Raw genomic sequence first — 27,261 nt, 5'->3', positions numbered from 1 at the left:
GTGACAATTCATTTCTCTCCCTTTTAGTTTCTTACACAAGTCCGTTTGTGAGCTTCACTGTCGATGGGGAAGTTTCACAGTTCAGTGCAAGGAGCCACAGAGGCCTGAGTAGTCAGAATGAAAGTGTTTTTGCCTTTTCTTGACCTTTAAAATAGTTATGATCTAATTTAGGAAAGTCCTATAGACTGTGTCTAGGAACTGATTTATAGTTTGTTTCCCCCTTATCAACAGGGGATATGGTGCACGATCCACAGTGGTGGATGCCGGAAACTAGGTGTTGTACTGAACTGTGTGTGTGTGTGTGTGTGTGTGTGGTTTCTCCTATACTGACATACATATATACCTGTGATAAAATTTATAAGTCAGACAGTAGTGATGGACAACTGATGATAAAGACAGCAACTTGAACAGTACACTCCAGGGGCTGGGGCTAGGGCTCAAGAGATAGAGCGCTCGTCTAGCATGAGGCGCTGGGTTCTATCCTCAGCACCACATACAAATAAAATAAAGATAATGTGTTCCCCTCAAAACACTAAAAAAGAAATACTAAAAAACAAAAACAAAACAAAAAACAGTACACTTGAGTAAAGTTATGTCAAAGTAGCGTCTCTTTCTCTTTCTCATGATACCTGTTGTTTGTACTGACCCTGACTGTGGTTGACCTCAGGTGACTAAGACCGTGGAAAGTGAAACCGTGGATTGGAGGTGAGGGCTGGGCTACTGTATTTTTCACACTTTATGTTTGATTTCTCTGCCCCAAATGTGGTCATGGCGGGGTGAGCAGGACATAGCAACAGTCTGTCTTCTCCTGTTCCTCATTAAAGACAAACAAAAAATATTTATTCCCATGTGTTTTTGTTACTAGAGAGATTTTAAAACAAGTAATGATGAGAGGAAGCTATTTAAAATCAAGTCAGTACTTCCCAGACTCAGTCTCATTGCAGGACTCTCCTGTGTTGTGAAGAGACGCCCAGGAAAATCCCCTCAAATCAAATGGGAAAACATCTCCCTTCTAGGAGAGCTGGGAGGCTGCGGAGTGATTGAACCTGCAGGCTCGTCTACGTGCCATTGCCCGGGGTGCGTCCAGCTGTCAAAGCACTTCTTGTTCTGGGGTTTTGTTGGGGCTCTCTTCTTCCTGTCTTTCAGGGGAAACATTCCCAGATTCTTCGGGCCAGTGAAGAGTTTAGATTCTTTTCTGAAGTTCCAATGCAAAGCTTTGGGTCTGACCTTTCAGAACGGTGCTGAGGGCCTGTGTTCCTAGAGACTTTTGGTTTTGAGCCACAGCTAGCTTCTGTGCATGTGTCCCCTTAGCCAGCAAAGCTGTGTGAGAGCCTCATGTATCTGCTAGTTTTTGTTTCTCCTTGGGTCTCCTGAGTCAACAGACAAGGGGGTCAGAGGGTTCCAGCAGAAGCCCTTGGTGGTAGCAGGCCCAGGAGTTAGAGAGCAGTGGGTAAGAAGACTCAGGCTTGAGGATTTCCACTTTTGGCCCAGAGGGAATACAGGGACCAGTGTACTTACCCGCCTGAAACAATCCAGAAGTGGGCAAACGTATGAAATCCTGGACGTTAGTCAGTGAAGGACAGTGGTCCCTTGAGAGGCAGGCAGTTTTCCCTCTTGACCTTAAACACACGATACCTTTTGTGACACCACTTCTCCCGTTCTCCAGATACCAGCTGAGTATTCAGCAGTTTATTTTACTGTCCACCCAGAGTTAGCACCAGAGTCCCCAAGTTAAAAGGACTCAGTCTGTAGATTGCCACAACATCAGATGGCAAGTCCTGGGCCATCTGTTCTTGTGGCTGACAATCTGTGAAGCTTGGGTTTCCACAGCCCCTCTCCTGTGTTTGATAATTTGTTGGAATGACTCACAAGACTCAGAAGGACAGGCAACATCTATTTATTGGGTCACAGAAAGCTTGGAGGACTGGCACCACTGATTTCAAGACTCGGGTAGCTCCTGTCGTCGTAACAATGGGACAGTGGTACAAAGAGACACATAGGTCAGTAGAACAAAATACAGAGTCTAGAAATGGTCACACGTAGTTTTTGAAGAAGTGTGAAGGCGAGTCAGTGGAAATAGTGTTTTCCACGATGGTGCTGGAGTAATGGGATCTCCAGATTTAAAAAATGAATTTGAGCCATGCTTTACCCCCTGTACAAAAATTAACTCAAAATGAACCAGAGGCCTAAAAGTAAAACCTAGAACTGAAACTTCTTTCAGAACTGAAAGAGTCTTTGTGACATGGGGTTAGGCAAAGATTTCTTAGACTCAGCACCAAAAGTATGATCCATAAAAAATTAGAGGGCTGGGGTTGTGGCTCAGTGGCAGAGTACTTGCCTCACAAGTGTGAGGCACTGGATTTGATCCTCAGCACCATATGAAAATAAATAAATAAAAGTATTGTGTCCATCTACAACTAAAAAAAAAATGTAAAAAAAAGAACAAATAGGGGCTGGGATGGTGGCTCAGCAGTACCGCACTTGCCTGGCATGTGGGGGGCACTGGGTTTGATTCTCAGCACCACATATAAATAAATGAAATAAACGTCTATCAACCACTAAAAAAAAAATTAAAAAAAGAACAAGATTTTGATGTAAAAACTCATGTTCTTTAAAATATACTGTTTATCGGATGAAAAGAGAAGCAAAATACTGGGAGAAAACCTTTACAAATTCTGTATTTGATAAATGACTTACATGCAGAAAATCTGGAGAACTCTCCAAACTCAGTAATAAAACATGCAACCCAATAAAAAATGGGCTGAAGATTTGAAGAGATACTTCTAGTAAGTTATACAGGTGGCCTGTGAGCATTAGGCATCGGGGGTGCAAACCCAGAGGGAGACCCCGCTGTGCACCTGTGAGAGGGGTTGAAGTTGAATACTAAGAATTGGCAAGGACACGGAAGAACTCAACTTTCCATATACCACTGTGAGGAGTGTAAAATGTGACAGCCATTTGGGGAAACAGACAGTTTCATATGCTCCAGCCATTCCGCTCTTAGGTATTTACTCAGAGAAATGAAGATACATGTCTGTGCAAAGTCTTTTTTATTTTTAATTTTTGGTACTGGGATTGAATCCAGGTGCAGTTAACCACTGAGCCACATCCCCACCCCCCTTTTATATTTTATTTAGAAACAGGGTCTTGCTGAATTGCTTATTGCCTTGCTAAGTTGCTGAGCCTGGCTTTGAACTCGCCATCCTCCTGTCTCAGCTTCTCACGCTGCTGGGATTACAGGCAATCGCCACTGCACTCAGCGCATGCAGAAATATTCAGAATAGGTTTACTTGTAATGGCCCCAGAGAAACACTAGTTGCCCATCAGTGGGTGAATAGATGACGGATTATGGTATGTACATACAATGGTGTGCTACTTAGCAATAAAAAGCTACATGGTACCGTGTGAAAGAATCCCAAAGTGGTTTTGCTAAGTGGAAGAAACCAGGAAAAAAAAAACATATACCATATGAAACCCATTATGTATAATTCTAGGCAACACATAAGGCTGCAGAACAAAAAATAGTTCAGTGATTGCCTGGGATGGTGTAAGGGAGGGTGGAGGGAGGTGGGAGAGAGGGGTTACAGAGAGGCCCAAGGAAACTTGGGTGGTGACAGATATATGTGTTATCTTGACTGTGGTGTGGTTTCATGTATATATGTCAGACTTTAATGTACATTTTAAATGTGGACTGTTTATTTTGTGTCAGTTGTACCTCAACAAAACCGAAAAATCTGAGCTTAAACTCAGTCTGCTACTTGGTGTCTGTATAGTGTTGGTCAAGCCCCCATACATGGGTGCTTCAGGTCCCCAACTGTAAAGCAGGCAGGAACTGTCACTGGCTAGTTATGCTGTGGACAGCACTGTCTGATAGAAATATAATGTGAGCCACGTAGGTAAGTTTCCAGTAAAAAGAAACAGGTGAAATGAATTTCCAAAAGAATACTATTTCTATATATTATCAACATAAAAGGTTACTGATGAGTTATTTCACATTTAAAAAAATATGTCTTTGGAATCCAGTGTGTATTTTATACTTCAGATCATGTCTGAATTTAGATAGGGCACATTTTAGTGCTCAGTAGCCACATGGGATAATTCTAGAATGTCAAGCCCTATGCTGTCTGCATGGGACTCCAGGAGGACAGGTGCCTTATCAGGAAATGGCTTTGTGCAGGCCCTGACCTAGGCCACCTGCAAGAAGCACCTTCCTGAAGTCTGCTCAGAAGAGAGCCAGTAGGTACATTAGTTACCGGAAGTGCCTTCTGTTCTGTTTTGTAAGAATAAGAGACATGGAGAGCCTGGACTCTGGGGCCTTCCCAGGGTCCAAAGCCCCTCGGGGAGCAGGTGCTCAGGCCTGCCCATTCTGTGGTAGAATGTCCCTGCAGTGAGCTGTGTGGTGTGTCCCTGTGTGGGGTTTGAGTGTGCCCTCAAGCCTGAGCCCCACTCTTGATTGGAGTCTCTACTCCGTTTATCATGTGTGTTTACTGAGGGGCAGAGGCACAAAGTCACCAAAACCCACAACTGGTGACAGCTCCCTCAGAGTTATTTGCCTTAAGATGTTTGGGAGCTGATCTTCTGTTCTTTGATAGAAGAGCTTGGGCAGCCAGAATTTTGTGGTGGGAATCATCAGGTCCAGTTCCCTCACCTTGCAAACCAGGAAACAGAAATTCTCAGGGTTTGGTGTGCCAGCCAGGTGGTTCACAGGTGCCAGGCTTACCACAAGTGTTGCTTCCTGCCTCCTGGCCCAGTTCTTGGGGGCCCCCTTGCCTGATCCCTGGTGTGCTCCTCAGCTTAGGTTTGTCCGATGCTTCCTCCTGATCAGAGTCAGGCTTTGCCTTAGGAGCCTGCAGAGTGGTGTGCTCTCCCTGCCTGGGGCGTGATGTGGAGGAGGATGGGCCTGCCAGGATCCTCCACTGCAAAGCTAAAGAGCTCTGGGGTCAGTGTTTTGCAGGATGGTATTTTGAGACAAGGTCAAGTATTGCATTCCCAACTTGACCCACTAGTTTTAGCATCTGTTGGTATTTCTTCTTTTTAAGACGTGTTGCCACCAGCTGTGAGGTGCCGGTCCATAGTCTCCAGCTCCAATGTTTTGTGACTGGTTTTGCTGTATTGTTATATTTCATGTTAATTTTAGTGACTTTTTTGAATTATCTAGTGTTCTAAAGACAAATTAGGTACCATATCTAAAAGTTTAGATTAAAAAAATTAGGATCTGGAATTTTTCCATTGAGTGTAATAAGTTTGAACAAACCCAGCCACCTGAAGTGCGTGTGCATAAGAGTAGGTCGGTGAGGACAGTGTCACCGGAACATGGACGTCTGCAGATCTTTCTGGTCTCTGTGGGATCTTCCATCTGCTCTGCCCAGGACACAGATGCTCACTCCCCTGCCTGCATTGGCTCCAGTGTCCTCGCGTGATTTTAGGCCTGTGAGCGTCATCAGGCTGTATGTGGTCGTGGTGGTGACGGTGCTGGTGACGTGCAGTTTACTGGGTCTGCCATCACATTTATAAGCACCTTCTCTTCCCAAGATAGACTCAGTAATGATTAGAAGCTCCGTCCAAATAACACCACCTTGTGTTTCATGATTCCATCGTTCATTTCCCCCTTTGGCCACGAGGAACACAGCTCACTACTGTCAGCGCCAGCTGCTTCTCTAGTTAATCGGGATCAAATCCAGGACCACAACTGAAAAGTGGCAAAAAATGAGCATGAAGAGTGACATCTGTGACTCGAATTTTTTAAATGCCCAATTTACAGCAGGCAGTCGTTACGTGCTGAGACGGGATCCTTTGGGTCTAGGAAGCCCTGTAAGCATGGGAGATGGGGGGTCCCATATCTCCAAGGCCCCGGTGACTTGGCTCTGCCAGCCCCACCTCCTACAGGTACCACATCTCCCACGTTCTGGGGATCAGGCCTTCAGCAATGGACCTTTGGGGGGCGTTCAAGACCCAAGCATGGGACTCTGTTGGTGAGCATGTCAGACCTCGGCTGTGCCTGGGTGTTCTCTAGGTCAGGGTGACCAAGACAGCAGCCCAGCCTCAGAGCCCTCATCGCAGAGAGCAGAGTGGAGGGTGAGGGCTCTGGAGAGCAGGGAGGGCGCGGGGTGGCCAGTGCTGGCAGAAGGCACCTGGTGGTGTGGGGAGTGCGCCTGGGTGTGGCCGCTGCTGGGCCTCCTGTGGAGGTGCCGTGGGGAGTTCCTGGTGACCAGGAGCAGCCCTGCAGATCCAGGGAGACCCTGTACCCCGGAAGGACACATGCAGAGGGGCTGAGATGGGGGGAACCTCAGGCAAAAGTGACTAAAAGGTCATTGTGGCAGTGGGAGAGGGACCCTGTTTTGGAGCAGTTGGGGCAGGTCTCGCAGCAGTGTGCAAGGCTCAGGGAGCCACCGTGGCTTGCAGGCGGGATGCTGGCATCTGTCTCTGCTTAGGCTGCCTGCGGAAGACAGATGGAGGGGACACCCAGAGACCAGAGGAGGTGTTGCACACTTTGGGCTCAAGGTGGGGACTCAGAAGAGGGCTGGGTACAGGAGCTGGCATGGAAGTGGCAGGCTGGCGCCATCTCTCCGACAGGACCACACAGCTGCACTTGCAGGTCACTGCCTCTCCTGGGAACGGGCCTGAACTGGGTCCTGCACATAGACGGTGATTGAAGACAAGCAGAGGCCACCGTCCTGGGCCTTCTCCAGCAGGGAGCCAGCGCACTCCTGTGTTTCAGTGGTGACACGGTCAGGCGGCAGATCGGGAAGGCCTCCTAAGGGAAGCAAGGCTTTGGGCTGCTCTGACGCTGGAGGCAGGTGGGTGATCAGTGGCCATCCTGTGGGACTGGTTAGGGATGGGCATTTGCCTTTGTCTGGTGGTCCTAGGCTGGGAACAGGGAAACGGTGAGTTATTCATCCAGTTATTATCGGGGCTCTCGTGGGGCTCCTTGGACTGGTTGCTGGAGGTGGTGGTCTGACTCCCTGTGGTCTGGCCTGGGGTGGGGAGCTGGCCTCCCAGCAGGCACTGCAGCCATGGTGGGTTCCTAGGCTGGTGCTGCGGATCGTGGGTCAGAGTTCTGTTTCTATGTGATCTGGCCTTTGCTGTCTGCCTGTGTGTCAGTCCCTCCAGGGAAGGAGCGCAGCCAGTCTGTCCTTTGAGGTGCTCACCTTCCGGCCTGAGAAACAGCCGCGCTTGCCTGGGGGCCAGGGAGCTCCTCAGAGCAGAGCCCGCCCAATCAGGACTGGGAAGCTGGTGAGGCGGGGTACTGGAGTCTGGCCCAGGGCATGGCTGGTTTGCCCTAGGGTGTTTCTCATTTTCAAAAACTACTCCTTGTGTTAAAAACAACCAATCACCAGGTTTCCTAAAAGCCTCCTGGAGAACCTGGGGGCAGAGCAGCCCTGTCTTTGGGTGGGATTTGTGGCTGTTCACTGTGCTTTCTGTCTGGCGGTGGCGGGGTTGTTAATTTCAGCAAGTTTGGCGCCACTGGGATCTGAGGAGGAGCCGCGCTGCTCTGCTTTCAGCTGTCGGGGCATCCAGGAAGCTTCCGCCCCTTCACCTATGGAGTCCTCTCATCAGCTCCTTGAAGGCTCAGGGGTGAGCAGGGGCAGGGACAGAGCATCACAGAAGGTATCAAAGTTGCTACCCACTCAAGGATATTGGCCCTCCTGTTTTCAGAGTGTGATTCCAGCAAAATGCGTATCAGCAGTGTCCACAGTGAGGTCCTGCCAAGGGCGATTTGCGTTTTCTGTGCTGATTCGTGTCATAACTCAGAACTTTCCTTCGATGTGTGAATGGTGGCTTGAGAACAGGCAGCAGTACCAGGCAGCAGCCCTCTCTTGGGGGAAGGCACCCAGGTGGGTTTACATTCAGAGCAGCAGGTATGTCCCTTCACCAGCCATGCCAGGGGTGCTCTCCTAGGGGCCCTTAACCCAGGCCGCCAGGATGCAGGAGCCCTGCTGCGTACTGCACTAAGTTCATGCCCCCGCTGCAGCCGGCAGAGAGCGGACTTTCCTACTGAAATGAGCTCTTGATTTTTCAAATAATGGTCTGTGTGCTGGGCTCGGAGCTCAGAGCGCTACCTCTGCAACAGAGCAGCCTGGAGGTCCGCCCCTCCAGAGCTGTGGGCCCGAGCATGGCCACCTGGCCCCCGGTGCTCATCCTTCTCTCCTTTGACTGATTCCTGAGGGCTCAGGAGTCAGCTTATGTGGCTGGTGGCACCAGGATTTTTTTTTTTTTTTTAAGTATGTACTATAGAAAATAGAGAAAAGTAGAGAGATCAGTACCGAGAGCCCTGTCTCCACCTCCCAGTCAGAGCGATGGCTGACCTGCTCTCCTCTGTACCCCTGCTGCTCACACCGTGGAAGTGATTCACCATTTTGCAGGAATTCCGGCATCATTGCTCAACTAAGTAAGATTTTATTTTTAATGAGGGCCCAAGTCTTTGTCATTGCATTAAACCAGTGGCCAGTCATCTGGTCAGGACTGTTACTTTGTGGCCTTGTGATCTTGGGTGAGTTCTTCACCTCTCTGACACTTGTCCCCCCACCTGCCATGCTGGTGTCCCTGGGGGTCTGCTCCGAGAGTGAGGGCGGTGCTCGCATGTGGTGAGGCGCCTGCTTCTACGGAGGGTTTGCCAGTGCGTCAATTATTTGCCACACAGGAAATGGCCCTCCCTCCAGCCCTGCCCCCTATCACTGTGCACTAGCTGTGCTCTAAAAGTGCCAGTGGGTGGGACCCTTGCCTGCTCAGTGGGCCCAGAGTCCCCCGCCAGCCTCTCTTCGAAGCCAGGGCTCTGCGTCTTGGGGCCAGTTCTGCCCAGCACCTGAGTCCTGTGTAGGATCTGGCTTGCTCCATCCTTAGTGTGGAACTCAGCAGGGCCACCTGCCTGTCCAGTCAGATGAGAGGGCTGTCATAGCACCAAGTTGGCCTGCACGCGGTTCGGGCCCCTGGGGCTTATTATTTGCTCTTATTTTCTCTGCCTAAAAATAGCATTTTCCATTTTGGTGTCTGGTTGAGAACAGAGCCATTTTGGGGTCAGAGGTTAGGCCAGCCGGCCTCCTGATGCCTGCTTGAGTGGACGGCGAGCCCTAGGTTGCAGAAGCCTCTGGGAAGCAGGGCCCTGTTTTAACAAGCGGTTCACTGGTAATGTTAAAGTAAGATTTAATTTTAAAAGAAAAGGAGAAGATATGTTCGTAGCCAGAAAAAGCAGTGTGTCGGAGTGAGCGGAGCCGGTGCCCCTCCTGGAGGGCGCTGCTGGCGCCACCCATCAGCTGCCTGGACCCTGCGTTCACTGCCCACTGCCAGGCATTTCCCGGTCAGGCCAGTGCCGCTGTCCTCTCCTGGGCCCTTTCCTGTCCTCAGCTCCTCCTCTGCTGGTGTGTGCTGACCACATGGGGGTCTGACCCAGGGCTCTAGGCTAGACCCAGGGGAAGAGGACATCACTGGGCCTGGTTTCTGGCAAGTCTCCCGTCGAGTGCTGCCTCCTCCTTCCGAAGCCCTCGGGTGTCTGACCTCGCTGCTGCCCCCTGCTTTCCAGCTGGAGTTACTGGAACCAGCTGGTGAAATGTGCCGAGCTAATGAGTAACACCTGGCCCGCGGCGAGGCGGGGCACGTCCCGTCCCGTGCTGCAGGCCTGCCCGCTCTAGCCTGGTGCTGCTGCCCTCCAGGTGGTACCCCAGCTGCACAGACCCCGTGCTTGGCTCGGGCCCAGTGCTGGCTGCCCTAGTTTGGGTGTCTGCTCCCTGAGAAGAGAGACGCAGTGCTCTTCTCTCCTCAGCTGGACCTGCAGGACGCTAGGTATTTTGGTACTTCCTGAAGCCTGGGTGTGTGTGCACTTGTGTGTGTGTGCACTTTTATGTGTGTGTTTTGATTTGGGATTCTGAAGAGAGGAGCAGTGTTACTAATTAATTCTCTTAAATCCCTCAAAGTCCTTCTAGGACTGGAAGCAGTTACCCCGGTCACGTGACGTTGTCTTTGTCTCGTGCACTTGACATCTCCATGGACTCATAGGATATCAGGGCCAGATGCCGTTAGCCCTGTGTGTCCTTGCAGATCTGTACCCTGTAGCTTCTCCACCAAGGCCTCCAGGGACAGGGAAGCAGTGGGGGCCAAGCAGGGGACATTGGCTGGTCTAGAGACTGGAGGTTGGGCAGTGCCGACCTGGTGTGGCCTTGACATTTGTGGGCATGCCAGGGATCTTGCTCACAGCAAGAGACCCCAATTCTGCCAACTTAGAAAGGAATTTGCTGGGGAGGCTATTGGGCAAAGGAAGTAGGGCTGATTGGCACCTGGGTGACAGGCTGAGGATGGACAGGAAGCATAGTGACATCTCTTTCCTCTGTAGCTTTGAGGCTGGAAGCAGCTCCAGGCAGCACTTTGTCCCTTGCTCAGGGTGAACCGATTCGGAGCCCACTCCTGGCTGATGCTGGCTCTGCACTTCTCAGCTCCAGCTTTCTGGGTCCCGGGTGTGGGCGCTGGGGATTGCTCTCCCAGCCCACGGGTGGGGGAGAGTTCAAAACAAACCCAAGAAAAGCAGCCGGGTTTGTCAGGGCGGGAGCTGGCTGTCAGGCACCTGGATATTGCCACCTGACCGCCGTGGGGGACGCTGACACGGGGGACCTGGACAAAGAGCCATTTGCGTGGCTTGTGATGAGGAGCAGGAATGGGCGCTGGAGGGGAGGGCAGCCCACAGGAAGGAGCCAGAAAGCAAGGCGCACGAGGGAGGCAGGAGGCGGGAGGCGCGGCGTGTGCCTCCGTCCCAGCAGGGTCCAGCTGTGGGGCCAGGGGGCGTCCTCATGCTTCCTGCTCAACTTTGCCACATCCATGTCCCACCTTGAAAACAAAAACAGCAAAACAAAATCAAGGCTTAGCAACTGTGCTGGGTGGGGCAGGTGAACTCCGGTTGGGAGCTGCAGTCCTAGAAGGTCGGCCCCCCTGCTGGGGTGCCTGGGCCTGGGGTGGTCCACTCCTCTACGCGGCCGTGCCCTCTGCCACCAAGATGGTCTTTTATTTTTTAAACTTAATTCATTTTAGGTACGTAGGTAGCTCAGAAACCCCTTCTCTCTGTAAGAAGCCAGATACGGACAGCGCTCAGCGTCCCTGTGAGGACCCCCATTGCAGACTCTCGCCCATGGTGGCCCAGTCACGGCTGCCCGCACTGCTGCTGTGTTGGGGTCCCTGTTGTGACGGGAACGGGAGACATTGTCTGCTTTGTGGTTTTCAGAGGATCTTTACACACAGATCTTTTTAAATGGCTTTAATACATGAAAACAGTATCGCATTCAGTAATGCGCCCAGTGTGACAGGGAGCCCTGCGCCAAGGGGGACTCCACGACAGAGGTGGCCAGCCCCCTCCTCTGCTGCCAGTCTTAAAGCGGCCTTCTGCCTGCAGGAGGAAGGGCACCTGTCTCGTGGCCCACCGCAGCCTCCCTGTCCTTCCTCTCCAGCTGATGGATGTCCATCCCCCTCGTACTGGGCGCTGGGTACCCCCTTCTCAGGCGCGTGGGCCCCTCTGGCTCTCGCTCCTGCAGGCAGAGGAGTGGGCAGGTCAGGGCTGGCTCCAGACTCTCTGCACTCACTGCTGGCTCCACGGGCCTGGTGGTGCGACTCTGGACTCCTGTCTCCATCTCAGCCTCGTCACCTGTACTCAGGAGGTGCCAAGGCCTACCTGGAAGGGCTGGTGGGACCCATCGGTCACTGCGTGAGAGGTGCCTAGAACAGGCACCCAGCGAGCCTTCTCCTCACTTGGCAGCAGCTCTTTACGGTTGCACCCCCAGGACGCAGCTCAGGCCCGGCCTGCAAGTGCTCTGTGCACGTTTGGACGTTGAAGGAGGGGACAAAGGGATAAGGAGGTGCCTACCATGCGTGTGAGAATGTGCAGGGACACAGGCTTTGTGTGGGGACACGGTGACGATCTGAACATGATGCTGTGTGCAGTGGGAGCTCACTGCAGGCTCTGCACTCACTGAGCAATGTCTTGAAGGTGTGCATTGGGTCAGTAATTGGGATCAGGGGACTGTGAGGGGGACACAGCTGTTGGCCGTGAGCAGAGACAGGAAGACCCCAGCAGTTGTGGAGGTCTGATACCCCCTCCAGGCCCTTCTGCCTCCCTGTAGCCCCCGTCCAGCCTCTGCTTATCTGAGTACTCCAGGAAGACAGAAACCTCAAGGTGTGGGCGTCCACCCCGCAGGGCGGGGCCTCCGCTCTTGTCTGCTGGGCCGCCTGTGTGTTCAGGTGCCATGGAATGGCAGAGACTGGCCACACATTTTGATGAAGCCCTCCACCTCTTGCGTGTTGATTCCCAGGCAGTGCCACCGTCGAGAAGCTGGAGGACTTCATCAACAACATCAACAGTGTCTTGGAGTCCTTGTATATCGAGATCAAGAAAGGAGTCACTGAAGATGACGGGAGACCCATTTACGCCCTGGTAAGTGCAAGGCGGTGCCCTCTGGTGGCGCTGCGAGGAGCTGGAACGGCTGGACAGGCTGCTTCCCCTGGGCGGTGGAGAGCTCCCTGCTTGACGGGGCTCAGGGGGAGGGACACGGGGAGAACCGACACACGTCGCCCCTCAGGTGAAGGGCACAGCCTGATCATCGTGCTGACTTATTTTTTAGGTCAATCTTGCTACAACTTCGATTTCAAAAATGGCCACAGATTTTGCAGAGAATGAACTTGATCTGTTTAGGAAGGCTGTAAGTACAGAGGCTCTGTTGCCTGTGCTGCTCATGGGAAACTCTGTCTCCACCTCTAGAAAGGGGACGACAGTCTTTGAGGGTCACTCGGGGGACGCCACAGGCCACTGCAGCTGCCTGGGAAGGAAGCGCTGGCCTGCATGAGCAGGGCCTTGCGGGAGTGACAAGTGCTGCCATCTGGGTGCTGTCCAGGGATGGCAACACCTACACCCGGGGGCTTGGTGGGGACTCTAGACCCCTGGTCCACTCACACTGACAAACCTGAATTTGCCTGGTAACCAGGTGCCCACGGAGCCACCTGCACAGCCACACTTGAGAGGCGACATTCTCCAGGCCGCGGAGCTGCTGGCTCAGCCCTCTAGTCACCCGCCTGGCTGGGCACCTGGCTGAGCCAGTGGTTCTCAGCCTCCAACCATGGCGGTCACTGGGGAGGTGAACAAGGCCACAATCAGCCTCCCTCCAGCTCTGTGGAGTCCGACTCTCTGAGGACGGGGCCTGGAGCCAGTCCTTTACAGACCGGGGGGTTTGCCGGCGGCCGTAGTGGAGAGCCAGGCTCTAGGACTCAGCTGCGTGCGTGAGAAGCCACATTCCTGTTGGCTTCTGTCCTGCTGTGTGCAGGAGTTTCACAGTGCTTGCCTGGCCCTGAGTCTGCGTGGCCTCTCGCCCTGGCCAGCCGTGGCCCACTCTCCTGCCTTTCCTGCCCACACACCTTCAGTGAGGAGAGGTGCTGCCCCATTCAGCTCTCGCTCCTTTCCTGCCTTTTCTCCTTCAGGGAGGTGGGTGGGGCGTGAGAAGGAGGCGACCCTCCTGGGTTTCTGGACACGGAGATCATTGATTTGGGATGGTTACAGGAGTGGCCCTGAGTCCGCAGGACTGAACCTGCTTCTGGCTTTGGATATTATGGAACTGCCTTTCTGAGGGCTGTGTGCAGGTGGCAGGGATGGAGCGGTTGTCCTTCCAGAATTGAGAGTTGTTCTTCCAATTGAATCGATGACTGAGGTGCCTGGGCTCTCTTCCAGCTGGAGCTGATTATTGACTCGGAAACCGGTTTTGCATCTTCTACAAACATCTTGAACCTGGTTGATCAACTGAAAGGCAAGAAGATGAGGAAGAAGGAGGCGGAGCACGTGCTGCAGAAGTTTGTGCAGAGCAAGTGGCTGATCGAGGTACTGCCCGTGGCCTCCCACCTGGGCACTTTCTAGACTAAATGACGGTTTCTTCTTTAAAACCATATTTGTGTCCAGCTGATGTTTGTAGAGCCAGGCCCTTTTGGGACCCTTGTTGCTCTAATGCCCTCGGGGGCCCTGTGGGGGGGACTCGGGCCCCTCATGTTCTCTTGATGCCACAGCCGGAAGTGGTGGAGCTGGGAACTGCACCCAGGGTTTGGGCTCCAGGGTTCATTTGAGTTTCTGGTCCACGGACAGTGAAGTGGGTAGGTCAGCGGGGACGGTGAGGTGGGTAGGTCAGCGGGGACAGTGAGGTGGGTAGGTCAGGGACAGTGAGGTGGGTGGGTCAGGGACAGTGAGGTGGGTAGGTCAGCGGGGACAGTGAGGTGGGTAGGGCAGCAGGTGTGAGCACAGTTGTGGCGTCTGACCTGGGCCTGACCTCTGGTCCAGGTGACTTACTTTACCACTTGTGACTGGTGTGGCACAGTCCCCTCCTGGGAGGCAAGAGCGAGGCTTAAGCAGGAACAATGAGGAGGAGGGGCAAGAGTAAAGGGCGTGGTGCTGGGAGCAGGTGCAGGGTCCCGTTAGTGTCAGCGTTGGCGTGTGCAGGGCCGGGGCTCTTGGCGCTTTTATTGAAGACGGTGGCTCTGAAGGAGCGGAGAGGAAGTGCGGGCACGCTTTTGGAGGTGACTGGACACGTGGGAGAGGACGAGGCCTGGTAACGAAACCCCTGGGGAGAGCTGGCCCACGTGTCAGCTCTTTTTCTAGGAAGGCAGCACCGTTTCCCAGGTCAGCCGAGGGGCTCAGTGGCCAGTTTCCACAGCTCTGCCGAGAAGGGCCTGCCCCACGTCTGGGGGGCTGAGCCCATGCAGCCCCCGCTTCCTGTCTGGTGGGAACTGTGGCTGGAGGCTGCCGTGGCCTCCGCAGTCCTCCAGTTCCTTCCCACAGAGCTGCCCGGCCCGTCCAAGTGCCTCACTTCTTCATGGGGAGTGGCCACCCCTCGCAGTCCGAGCTGATTCCATCTCTCTGGTGCCTCTGGAGAACAGGGCAGGGGAGGCCCCAGGGGTCGAGGGCAGGGCTGAGGGTTCCTGGAGAGTGTCTGGGTCTGCTGGGCACGTCCTGTGCGTGGCCCCGAGAGTCCTGCTGCCGGGACAGGCTCGTGAGCTCAGTGCTCGCGGCTGCAGCTCTGGCTGGTTGCGCTGGCATTCTGCCAACAGTGGCCGTTTTCAGGCCTGGCCTGGCGGGTGCAGTGCTGTGTCACAGTCGTCCTTCCTCTCGGGGTGGATTTGGCAATCAGAGATTGTCGCGGGTGGCTGGCTTGTGACCAGCGGTTGTGTCTGGTGTGGTTTCTTTTCTGGTCAAGCACTGTAGGGGCAGGGCTAGGCGCCCTCGTTCCCGCTGTTGCAGAATGCACTGCAGACACTCAGGAACTGCTGCTGAGTGGGCGACGGGACAGGTGGTGAAGTTCCAGAGGCACAGACTTTGTTTAAAACTCACAAAACCTGGTAGGCAGGTGCCCGCTGGCTGTGTGCAGCTCTGCCCTGGCCTGGCCTGTCGCCTGGCAGCCTGTGGGCGGGAGCAGAGGCGCTGGGGCCGCACTCTGGACCGCGCTCCTGCCCTTCCTGTGCCTTCCCCCGTTGAGTGGGGTGCTCTGCTGCCTTCTTTGGGGTGGCTCCGAGCTGGGGAGGGCAGGCGGGGAGTTCTGTGAGCTTCCAGGCGGGGCCTTGGCCCCGATGCCCCCCCAGCCCTGGCACCCTGGCCCTGGCATCTCTAACCTTCTTGTCAGCCTGGCACTGGACAGTCCAGGTAGGGCTCTGCCTGTTCACTGTCTGGCCTGCGAAGAAAGCTCCAGACCCCGGGGATGGACGGGCTTGTAAGGACCCTCCAGGTTCCTCTGCCGCCTCTGGGCCTGTGCTCTCACTTGGACGGCCTGGCCAGGGGCCTGGGGTTCTGTGGGGGATGGCTGAGGGGCCTTCAAGGGGCCACGTTGGTCAGAGGGACCACGCTTCACAGCCTGATCCTCAGCCTCAGAACCGGGACTCCCCCCAGGAGTAGCCTGGCCCGCGCTGACTGGAGTCCTCCTATGGGGGGCGTCTCTCCAGGGACACTTTATCCTTGGTGACGGGAGGTCTGTCCAGTGCCGGGAGAGTGCTGTCCTGTGTGGAGGCCACAGCAGCCGGGCGGTTGAGCAGGCGTCTGGAGCAGGGGGAGCCCTGGGAGGAGGCCCTGGGGGTGAGCTTGGCCCATAGACCGGCTGCGTCTCTGAGCCCTCGGAGCCCCCCGTCTTGAGGTGTTCTGAGACCAGGGAGGTCACTTGGGGTTCAGTCTTCTCTGGAGGGTTGGGGTAACCCCATTACCGCCCCCCACTGGCCCCCGGGCACTGCGGGGAGGCGTGAGGAGGCGGTGCTGGTTCACCACATCGTGGCGGTGTTGAATAACTGCTCCGGGCTCCGAGTTGGGCTTCAGCTCATGTCCAGGGCCTCGGACGTGGCTCCTGGGGTCCAAGCGAGTTCACTTAACTTTCTGCAGGTGCTCCTCATGGGGTGCCCAGTGCTGGCCCCACCCAGGTGCTAGGTGCCAGGAGTGAGCAAAACCAGACCTGGCCATGGTGCTCAGGGGACTGACTGGCGAGGACCCCAGAGACGCTCGCTGATCCCCTCACTGAAGTAGTAACAGGTGGAAGGGGAATAGGATTTCTCTGACAGCTCTATCTGGAACTGGCCCTCAACTGAGGAGTGACACCAGTGCTGAAGCCTCTGGAGTTCCCTGGGGGGCACCTTGCCAGCCTGTGCAAAGGCCCTGTGGTGGTGGGGGGGGCCTGTCTGAGCCTAAAGACTGGGGGACGGGCTCGGTAGGGACTGGGCTCTTCAGCCTGAGCATGGAGGGCAGCCCTGGGAGGCTGGGTAGGGCTGCTGCAGGGTGGACAGGGGCGCTATTCCCCTCCAGCTGTGGGGGAGCTACTGACTGACCCCCAGGCCTCTTCAGTCACAGGCTCTTCTCCTCAAAAACCCACCTGCAATGCCGTCATCCTCTGCTGCCCCCTCCTGCCATCTGCAGCGGCCTGTCGCTGGGGCACAGGCCCTCCCTGAGGCTCTGCCCACCCAGGGCTGCCCTCGTGCTCAGGCTGAAGAGCCAGCTCCCTGCAGCGCCCACCCCTGGCTCGCCTCGCCCACCCTGCAGGGCTCCCTCGACCTGGCCTCTTCCCTGTGCTGATGCTGAGCTGGCCACACTGTGGCTCTCCCGGGTCCTCGGGCTGTGTTGTGTCATTGTGCCCAGGCAGCCTGCCTTCTTTGGAGGTGCTGCCATCGTGCTTGGGGCCTGGATTCCTTCCAGCTCCATTTGTAAAGTGACGCGGCTGGGAGTGAGCCCAGATGTCCCTAAAGCAGTCCTGCTTTCAGAGAGTGAGGCGGGTGCTGCTGCGAGGGTGGGGGCAGCAGGTACTTGGCAGGGCTTGTCTGTGTCCATCCCGGGGAGACGCGTCCCCCTGCCCAGCCCTGTCCTCCCCTGCCGGAGGCTGCCGAGACCCTTGCCACAGGGCTGCTGCACGGACGGAGCAGTCGTGTCTGAGCACAACAGCACGGGGACCGTATTCCCACTGTCTTGTGGGTTCTTGGCCTCAGTTTGCCTTTCCTGTCCAAAGGGACACCGCTGACACTGGCCGGCTGGGCTGGTGAAAAGCTGCCGTGGCCATGGGTGTCTGACCTTGGCGTCTTCCTGGGCTGCAGGCTGTGGGGCGGCAGAGGGACAGAGGCACTGAGCTAGGCAGGCCCTGGCTGAGGTGGCCGCCACCCCCTCTGTCCCTGCAGAAAGAAGGGGAGTTCACGCTGCACGGCCGGGCCATCCTGGAGATGGAGCAGTACATCCGGGAGACGTACCCCGACGCGGTGAAGGTCTGCGACATCTGCCACGGCCTCCTCATCCAGGTACCAGCGGCTCCCAGGCCCGCCCCAGGCCCTCCTGTCCTCCTGGTGCCGGCTCTGGCACTGCTGGACCTCCTCCCCCAGGAGTGCCCGGAGCTGAGGGAGGCCGCCTCCTGGACGGGGCGTGGTGGCCGTCTCTGCTGCCCGTGGGAACACAGCTCCTCCCCCGTCCCTCGCCCTAGCCCAAGGGCTCCTGCTTAGGTTTCTTTCTCCAGAAAGGCCGTGATGATTCTTGGGTGACAGGTGCCTCTTGGCAGGCTTTTGGCGAATGTCTTTCTGTGTCAGCGTCGTTTTCTGAGTTGTCTGTTCCCGCTGTGTGCGCTGTAGGGCTGTCCCGCCATCCATCTGGGCTGGACGTCGGTGCTTCCTGCCCTTTCCTCCAGCATCGTTCTCGGTGCGGTCTGTGGTGCCGCCTGCTGTCTGTCCATGGCCCTGGGGACACTGCCAGAGCTCTGACTCCTTCAGTGTCGTCTCTGGGACAGAGCATTCTTGTGTTTTGGCTGCGGACGCACATCGCCAATTTGCAGAGCTGAGGGGACAGGCTCCCCTGCGGGATCTGTGAGCAGGAAGCCCGAGTGCCGCAGGTGGCCTGCAGGGACCTCAGCCCCTCTGCCTGGGTGTATGTGCTGAGTTCCCAGTGGAACCCCGGCGAGGACTAGGGGTTATTTTCAGTATTCTTTTGGGGCCTGGACGCTCAGACTGGACAGCCTGCTGGCCGTTCGCGCGCAGCCTCCTGAGGTTGGTGAGACTGGAGGTCTGGGGGCCTGGGCTCCATGGAGCTGGCCTTCTGTTGCAGGGTCAGAGCTGTGAGACCTGCGGCATCAGGATGCACCTGCCTTGCGTGGCCAAGTATTTCCAGTCGATCTCTGAACCGCACTGTCCCCACTGTAATGACTACTGGCCCCATGAGATTCCAGGTTTGCAGCCCGGAGGGCCCGTATGGAGGGCTGGGCGGGCAGGGCTGACCTGGCGCTGTAGGCCTGGCACCGGGGGAGCCCTGGGAGGGCGTGTGCAGGGCAGGGTGAGCAGTGGGCAGAGGCAGCAGGTGGAGGCCCCTGGGCACAAGTGTCTCTGGGCCAGGCCTGCTGCCTGCAGCCACCTCAGGCAGGGATGTGACAGCGGTGTCTGCAGCTCCCCGAGGTGGTTGCTCTGTGAACGGGGCTAATGCCAGCCTGCCCCTGGGCAGGGGGAGGGACGCAGGGAAGTGCTTTGGAGAAACAGGCGGCGTCCTTGGCGTGGGAAGCACAGCATGGTCGCCGCTGGTGGTGACCGCGGCCAGCGCTGCCGTTCACTGTGCCTTCTGGTCTTTTCTGTGCACAGAGGTCTTCAACCCTGAGAAGGAGAGGGAAGCTGGCGTCTCCAAGTCCAACAAAAAGTCCCTGAGGTCCAGGCAGCATTAGCTGGCACGTCCTGCTGGAGGGCCCTTCGAGGCCCGGGTCCGTGGAGGGCATCAGCGTTTCCCCGGCTTCTCTGTTTTTTACGTTCGTTGGTGACAGGTTTGCAATAAAATTGTTCCCAGGAGTTGCTGCCGCCTTGCCTGCGGCTCGGCCTCGGTGCGTGGGTCCTGCGTCCTGGCCTGTCCTCTCTCAGAGCTCACCTGACCCCGAGCCCTGGGTTTGCATTCCAGCTGGTGAGGATGGCCGGCTCCCCCGCCTGGTGGCGCACTGTCCAGGGCCACCCCTGCCCGGCAGCTCTGTCCTTGCTTGGGGTGGCTTTGCCTTCAGCCCCCGGCTTTGGCCAGTCACCCCCGCAGGACTGGCCAGCCCCTGGTCTGCACTTGAGTCTTGGCGTCCCTGCTCCTCAGTTTGGACCCTCCTCTGACCTGGGGTGCGAGGCCTGCGGCCTGGCTGGACTCGCTCTTCCCCTGGGGCTCCTTTGTCCCCTCTTGGTGACTGGCAGTCTGCCCATCCTGCGCTCTGAGTCGGCCCCCTCCTGCGTCCGGTCATTGCCCCATCCTGCCCCCAGGCCAGATCCCGGCCCCTCGCCCCACCTCAGCAGCTGCTCTCCCCACCCGGCTCTGCTGGGGCCTGTGCTCCTGTCCCCTGCGCCAGACCAGCGTGGTCTCCCCGAATGACAGGAGGGCAACTGGAGGCTCCAAAGTGGCCTCTGCACCTTCCTCCCGGTGCCTGTCCCCTGCCTGCTGGTTGGGGTGTGCCTCCCGCCTTCTGGGTGGCCCCTCTGCTCTCCTCCTTGCCCTCCACCCTTGGGTCTCAGTTCTCCTCACCACCTTGATGCTTTGTCCCCTTCCCTGCATTTCCTTGGTCACCACACTGGCCACGCTGCCGTGACTTCCTGTCCACCTGCCTCTTTTCTACCCCAGCAGGCCAGGACCCCTCAGACCGGCTCCAACTAGGAAGGGCTTGGCCACAGCAGCCCTTCAGGGGAGGCGTGATCTGTGGCCTCACTCTGGTGGCCTAGGGGCCTCACCTGGCACCTTATTTCTACCTCTGCTCTGTGAGCTGGCCTCGTGCTGAAGGCCTGCAAGGTGCTCTCCCAGAGCAGAACACAGCCACTTCTGCGCGCCGTGCTCTGCCCTCCCACCTCAGTGCCCAGGTGCCAGGAGTGGGAGGGAGGGTCCCATTCAGTGGCTCTGCGCCTCTGCACATGTCCTGGCTCCCGTGTGGACACTGCTCAGCTGGGATGAGTTCCAGCCATGGGCGTGGGAAAATCCAGGCTCACCCTTGGGCCACGGGAGGGCATCCTGCCAAGCCTGGGGCAGAGTGGGAGGGGCTCCCTCAGCCAACGCCAGGTGCTCTGCCAGACCAGGGGAGAGGACGAGGACGCGGTGTACAGGTGGCCTCCCCAAGGCAGAGGGAAGCTCCGCCTTCTCCCTCCACAGAGCAGGCACCTGGGACGCGGTGGGCAAATGACATGTGGTGGGAGAGGCTTGCCCTTCAAGCGCCAAGTTCTGTCTCCTGGGCCCTGTGTCCCCTCCCTGTCAAGAGGGAGCCGGGCTTGGTGGTGCCTCAGGCAGCAGGGCAGGGCCACGACACCACTGGGCCACTTAACTAGCAAGGGGAGGGGCTGGGGGAGACAGGAGGCTGGTCTAGAGAGAAAGGCCTTGGCCTGGCCCCTGGGGGAGGGGGCCCCAGCCAGGGGGTCACAGCCCTGCCGCAGAGGCCGGGGACAGCACCCAACATGCATTGGCAGGAGTTTGTCTGGTCACGCGGTTCCAGTGGTCACATTCCTGCGTCAAGGGTCTCGAGCACCTTGGCCTGGGTCACTGGCCGCCTGGTTCGCTGGCCCTCTGGTACCCTGCCTGCATGACGCATACCTGCCAATGTGCCCATCCCCATCCACGTGGCACTCCCTGGCCAAGCCCTCAGTGACTCCCAGCTCCTTGGCTGGTGTCCCAGGCCCCGCCCCGTCCTTCGCTGCCCTCTGCTCCCCTGGCGCCCTGACTCACTCCGGGAGTCATGGACGGGACCAGAGTGACTCACGGCTCTCCTGGTCCCCAGCCTCCCCCTCCGGGCCTTTGTGAGGTGCCGCACGATCAGGCTGTGGCGCCAGCTTGGCACTGGCACTTCCCCGCTGGGCCTTCCCAGCCCCTCCCATCACTGTCACCGGCACCGGGGCTGGGCTCCCTGCTGCGCCCGCAGGCCTGGGTCTCTGCCCACTCCAGCCGCTTCCTGCTCCCTGTCAGCCACCAGTAAACCTGTCCCCCAGTGCCCGCCTTGTGCCGTGTTCTCCGCTGCCCTCTGCTCTGAGGTCTTCGTGGACCTTACCACCGACACTCTTGATCTCCGTGGCCACTGTCCCTGTGGTGGGCAAAACCTCCACTCACTTGTCGCTGTGTCAGTGTGTTCCTCGGCAGGCCACCGGGATGGGTGACGGTGGGAGGCCAGTCCCTGTGCCTCCCGTCTCTGAATGCCCCCTGGCACTCTGCTTCCCGGCCAGCCTGAGGCCCTGTTCCTCAGAGCTGAAGCCCGCCCTGCGTGACTCCAGCCACCCTGCGACCTCTGCCCCGGGCAGGGCTTCCTCTCCCAGCCTGCCATCTGCTGTCCCCGCACATCTGCCTCAGCAGCCCCCACCTGCGGCATCGACTTGCCTCCGGTGCCCGACTTTGAGTCCCACTATTACAGGCTGCTCGTCCTAGCAGGGGCTCGGGACAGCCACAGGCCTGCCCACCGCAATAGGGGACGCCGCAGGTTGGGCCACTGGTGGGAGCTGGAGTCCAGGCCTGTGTTCCTCGGCTAGGAGGGGGAGCCAGGTGGCCACGCTGCTGCTGCCAAGCAACCGCTGTCCCTGGAAATGGTGGCTTTCCTGCCTCATACCTCACGACCTTTAGTGGCCACGTTCGGTGTAAATTTCATACGAAAACGTAAAGAACTTCCTAAGTCCCAGGTAGGGGACGAAGAGTCTCCTTCGGAGCAGCTGATCAGAGCTGTGCCAGTGTCACCTGAGGTCAGGTCGCATGCCTCCCCTCCCCCACACCCACTCTGCCTGCCCCGCCTGTGGACCCCCTCGCGGTTCTCATGGCCTCGGAGGCCTCAGCATACTCATTTCCGGGTTCTAAAATGCATATTCTGATGGCCTCTGCTCAGAACTCTGGGGCCCCAGGACCTGCTGACAAAGTTCAGGTCCCTTGACCCTCACTGTCCAGTTTCCCATTTCTCCTAGTGGCCACTAGTGGCCTGCGAGCTGGGCCAACCAGTCAGTGGACATCCCTGTGGCTCGGGGTTGTGCCAGGCTGGGGTGGGTCCCGGGCCTGGCCACCAGCTTCTTCCCTGGGTCTCCTGGTTAGCAGGACCAGCTGCTGAGCCTGGCGTCTCAGTGCATAAGGGTCAGGGTGTCCACCCTGCTAGGGCCACCCTCCCCGGCGAAAGGGAAGAATGGCACCGAGGAGAGAGCCCGGGAGGGGGAAGCCGGAAGCCGGGCGGGTGGAGGCCTTGCGCCAGGCCTGTTCCCAGCCGCCCTGCTGGTCCATTTGGTCCATTTTTCTTTGTTTTTGCCTAAACCAGTTCCAGTTGGGTTCCATCCCGACCAGATGGGTTCCAGACCCCCTGGCGCCCGCCCGGCCTCGCCATCTACACTTACTGGATCTTTAATTGCTTTTGTGTTTATTTTTCAGTCCTGGGGACACTGCGCTTTCCCACAGAGCCGCATCCCAGCCCTCTTTATTCTGAGACAGGATCTTGCTAATTTGCCCAGGCTGGCCCCGGACTCCTGATCCTCCTGCCTCAGCCTCCCGAGTCGCTGGGATTACAGCCCCCGGCCTCCAGCCGCGTCCCTCACCCTTTCCCTCACCCTGTCCTGGGCTCGGTGGCCCTGACCCACCCATCGTTCCATCCATGCTCCCTGCCCTGGCCCTGCTTCCCGCCTTCCTCCCTCTGTGGGGCTCTCCTGTGGCTCCCCACCCAGCACTGGGGGCCACAGACATGCAGGGCTCCCACGCCCCGCGCCCCCTGGTGGCAGGGACGGGCTCCCGCTCTTCCCTCCCGGGGCCTCCTCTGCTGCCCACCCTGCCCACACGGGAATTTGGTTGAACAAATGATTTTTAAAATATAATTATATTTTTCTTGTTTATTTATATTATTGAAAAAAACTGATTCACTGAGAAATGTTATAAAAAGTAAACACCCACAGTCTTCCTGCCGGCCCCGACGTGCCCACAGTTCACCTGGAGCCTTTCCCTTGGGACACGCGCACATGCGGACACGCGCACATGCGGACACGCACACAGTCACACTGTCATGCCCACAGACGCACACCTAGACAGGTATGCACGTGAGGCCACTAGCTAAAAATGAAGAACATGCATTTCACTTAACAGGACAGCCCCTCTCCATGGCCTTAACAATTCTAACTGTTCAGAACAAAAAGAAAAAAAAACCCAAAAATGAAAAAAAAAAAGACCAACAAAATTAAAAAGAAAAACCGTCCTAGGTTCCAGGGGTGAACAACACTCCTTCCCTGAAGGCCACTCTACCCCATGATGTCACGTCTCTCACGCCACCGCAGGCCGTACACCTCCATCCTCCTGCTGCTTCCTCAGGGCGGGTTCCCAGCGCGGGGCGGGCCGCCCACGGTGGGCCTGAGTGTCGGAGGCGCTTGCTTTTGCTGACCTCCTGCTAAGGCCCACCACGGGCGCTGTCCCTCCCAGCACTGAGCGCGAGGTGCTGATTTAGTCTGTTTTAATTTGCACGTCTGAGCATTAGTTGTATTTTTGCAAAATACTTTTTTAGACGTATGGACCTTTATTTACCCCACTGCCTCACACGTGCTAGGCATGTGCTCCACCACTCAGTCACAACCAGCCCTGTATTTGTTTTAACACCCGCCACATATTGCCACCCAAAACTGAATATGATTAACATGTTGGCATAACACCTGGAGGTTTTTAGTTGAAGGAATGAGATGTTTTACATAAAGGTTCGTTGGTTTTTAAGTTTCCTCTTGTGATTGGTTTGGAGCGGATCCTCCACCTCATGGTCACCTGGTGGATGGATGCTGTCCAGGTCCAGACCCTGCTGCACGACGCCCACCCTCTGCCCTTCTCCTGTCTGCAGTAGGAGGCGGGAAGTTGGCGGCCCACACAGGTGGGAGGCCCGGCTCTGCTGACCTGAAGGCCCGAGGGAGAGCAGGTTCTCCTAGGGGTGCAGCCCTGGTCCTTCCCTGGGCACCTGTCCTGGGTGTGTGCTCAGGAAAATCCGCCACCTAGCACTGACACTGGCAGCAGTCTGTGCTTCAGTAAGGAGGACAGAAGTCTGCCACTGGGTTTAGGCTGCTATGCAGGTGACAAGGACCCTCCCCTGTACCCAGGGCCTCACCCACCTCTCCAGAGCCTGCAGGCTGTGGTGCTCCCCGGGCCTGACCATGATGAAGTCCACATCACAGCTAACATGAGTGCCAGGAGCTCTGGCCACTGCGTGAGCCTCTGGGAGAGGCCACCACCGCTCTGTGTTCTAGAGGGGCGGGCACCGGGGCCAGGCGTCTTGGCCACCATGGAGGTACAGCAGTGGGCCGGCTGGGACCCTGCAGCTGCGCTCACCCCCACGCTTTCCACTGGACACACCGCCTGCCCTTTCCCAGACGTGTCCAGCTTTCTGACGCGGCAGCTCCATGTGGGTGGACAGCCCAGAATGTCCTCCTGGGCTCCTCCCGCCTCCCGTGCCACAATGGGCCCGGGGCACAGCTCTGCTCGTCCAGAGCCCGGGGCTGGAACCACACCATGCCCAGGCCCAGGAGCGAGCGAGCGGTCAGCGGACGCCGAGTGGCTCCTGGCTACGACCACCAGAAGCTGACGGAGAAGCTCAGGTCCAGGGCCCGCACGTAGTGCCAGTGTTTGGCGGGGATGAAGAGCATCTCTCCAGGGGACAGGGTGCAGGCCAGGAAGGGCGCCTTGGCAAACCGGGGGAACTTCTCCAGGTCGGGATCCTCCACGTCCACCTGAAGAAAGCAAAAGATGTCATTTTGCTGGAGTCTGGGGACCGCAGCAGGGACCGCCACATCACCCCGGTGCCCGCGCGCCCACCTGGCTGGTGTTGTGAAGAAGGTGCGTTTCGTGTGGGTACAAAGCTGCCGAGTCCCGTGGGGAGTAGAGCCGGATGTACTTCCTCCCCATCACCTGGAAAGACCCAGGGGCTGCTAAGTGGCCTCACCGCGCTGCAGGCCCCTTGGTCCCCCTGTCTCCCTGACCCTCCCTGCACTGCTCCTTGGGCCTACACTGCCCCTCCTGACCCGCACCTGCTTAGGTGCCCAGAGGCCAAGAGCTGTTGTCCTCGGAGCACACGGTGGGGGGCAGCTCGTGGCTGTGGCTCAAGCCTGGCTGCTGCTCACAGCGCGTCACCTTGGCTAGCCCACACAGGCCTCGGGGGTTCATGTGCACCCCCGATTTCCAGGTGAGGAAAATGAAGCACTGAGAGATTAAACCAACAGCCCAGGGTCACAAAGCCACCTGCCTGGGGATGGCACTGGTGGCTGCTAGGCGGTCTGTCCACCTCCCCCAGGGCAATGCCAACCTTCCCACTCATTCAGCCCGTCAGAGCCAGGGGGGCTTCCTGGGCAGCACCATGTGCCCCTCCCCTCCAGGACCAGCCCCTCCACCAGGGCCCCAGGTGGAGACTGTCCTCCCTGGAGGGGACCCTCCTCAGGCCTGCGGCTCTCCTCCCTTTCAGGGTCCCTGCATCTCTTTGAGGAGCTGGAGTTTGAAGGTGGACCCTGAGGTCAGCCCTGTGCCTGGGCCAGCAGGAGGCAGAGCCACTGGTCTGGTGGCAGCTCCTACCTGCACCAGGAAGTTCTGCTGCGGGTCCTGGTGCAGTGGGGACACGGTTCCTTGGGGACCGAACCAGGCATTGATGGTGATCTCGTCCTCCTCCCCGTCACCCAGGCAGCAGTAATCAGGGATGCCGATGTCCTGTTTCAGCTCCGGGATCTGCGGGTGTCAGAGAGAGATGGGGGGTCGAGGAGAGGCCGGCACCTGCTGCCGGAAGTGCCTGACAGGCACACGCCACTCCTAGCTAGGGCCATATTTTAATGGAAAAGAATTTAAAAACAATGAAAAAACAAATATGTCATCAGCAGATAATAGTTGTAGTCTTATTTTCATATCTTTTGCCATGTCTACGGATTTCTTATTTATTTCTCTTTTAAAAACCTGATATTAATGCTTTATACTAAAAACAAAAAACACACAACAGCTTTCATACTCTAGCATTAAAGTTAAAAAAAAAAAAAAAAAGGAAAACAAAAAGAAAATAGTTTTAGGAAATCCAGAGAGGATTTCCTAAAATTCACTACTGGTAAACAAATCCCTATTGGCTAGGTGCGGTGGTGCCTGCCTGTAATCTCAGCTATTCAGGAGGCTGAGGCAGGAGGATTACAAATTTAAGGCCAGCCTCAGCAACTTGGTGAGACCCTTTCTTAAAATAAAAAGGGCTGGGGATGTAGCTCATTAGTAAAGCGCCTCAAACAAACAAAAACTCTATGTTACATTTTATAAATCAATGGCTCTAAAGACTGAAACGCCAGAGCCCCTCCCTGCTGGCTGAGGTGGGAGGTCAGGACACAGTGCAGAAGACACGAAGACCTCAGTACATATGTCACACAAATAAATCAAAAGACAGAAGCAGATGGACACAAATATGACAGAGGGCTTCCATCTCAGCAAATAAATCCAAGTGAAACCAAGAATGAGTCATCGTTCCCCATTAATCAAATAAGAAAGATTGAAAGCATGATAACCCAGCCGTGGCGGGACGTGGCGTCTGGCGTGTGGGCACGGAGGAGAAGGAGTGGTAAACCTGTGTGACGGCGACAGGCTCGTGATCAGGGCTAAAGAGCGTCTGCATCTGACCAGTGGGAGTGGCTTGGTGCCCGGCCCCTCGTGGCCAGCGGGACATGGAGGAGCCCGTGATAGGAGGGCTTCCAGGTGGACGGGGCCACACTGTCAGTGCACCTGCCTGGTGGCCCCAGGACAGGCAGTGCTGAACACGTCCCAGGCAGAGCTGGCCAAGGCCACACGCTGTCCCTGTGGCGCTTCCTCGTGAGCCGCCCCCCCCCCCA

At 57.0% G+C, this 27,261-nt stretch overlaps 2 protein-coding genes across 3 annotated transcripts in view; one reads left to right on the top strand and one right to left on the bottom strand.

The window, feature by feature from the left end:
• Nucleotides 1-19,278, top strand: part of Nsmce1 (NSE1 homolog, SMC5-SMC6 complex component) — a 28,496-nt gene extending 9,218 nt beyond the window's left edge. For both annotated transcript variants that reach the window (XM_015491188.2, XM_048789690.1), the window contains exons 3-8: nt 12,285-12,406; nt 12,594-12,671; nt 13,691-13,837; nt 17,644-17,760; nt 18,554-18,674; nt 19,078-19,278. In XM_015491188.2, coding sequence (XP_015346674.1) covers nt 12,285-12,406; nt 12,594-12,671; nt 13,691-13,837; nt 17,644-17,760; nt 18,554-18,674; nt 19,078-19,157 — 665 coding nt within the window. In that variant the 3' untranslated portion in view covers nt 19,158-19,278. The remainder of the gene's footprint in view (nt 1-12,284; nt 12,407-12,593; nt 12,672-13,690; nt 13,838-17,643; nt 17,761-18,553; nt 18,675-19,077) is intronic.
• Nucleotides 19,279-23,265: 3,987 nt separating this feature from the next.
• Nucleotides 23,266-27,261, bottom strand: part of Kdm8 (lysine demethylase 8) — a 21,764-nt gene continuing 17,768 nt past the window's right edge. Inside the window, exons 6-8 of the mRNA XM_015491187.2 lie at nt 25,982-26,131; nt 25,232-25,324; nt 23,266-25,146 (exon numbers count right to left, since the gene is read on the bottom strand). Of these exons, the coding sequence (XP_015346673.1) occupies nt 24,982-25,146; nt 25,232-25,324; nt 25,982-26,131 (408 nt within the window). The 3' untranslated portion in view covers nt 23,266-24,981. The remainder of the gene's footprint in view (nt 25,147-25,231; nt 25,325-25,981; nt 26,132-27,261) is intronic.

Source organism: Marmota marmota, unplaced genomic scaffold, assembly GCF_001458135.2.
Source record: "Marmota marmota marmota unplaced genomic scaffold, marMar, whole genome shotgun sequence".
NCBI classification, from domain to species: Eukaryota; Metazoa; Chordata; class Mammalia; order Rodentia; family Sciuridae; genus Marmota; species Marmota marmota.
The sequence above is the reverse complement of the archived record's forward strand: the minus strand, read 5'-3'. Positions and strand labels throughout refer to the sequence as shown.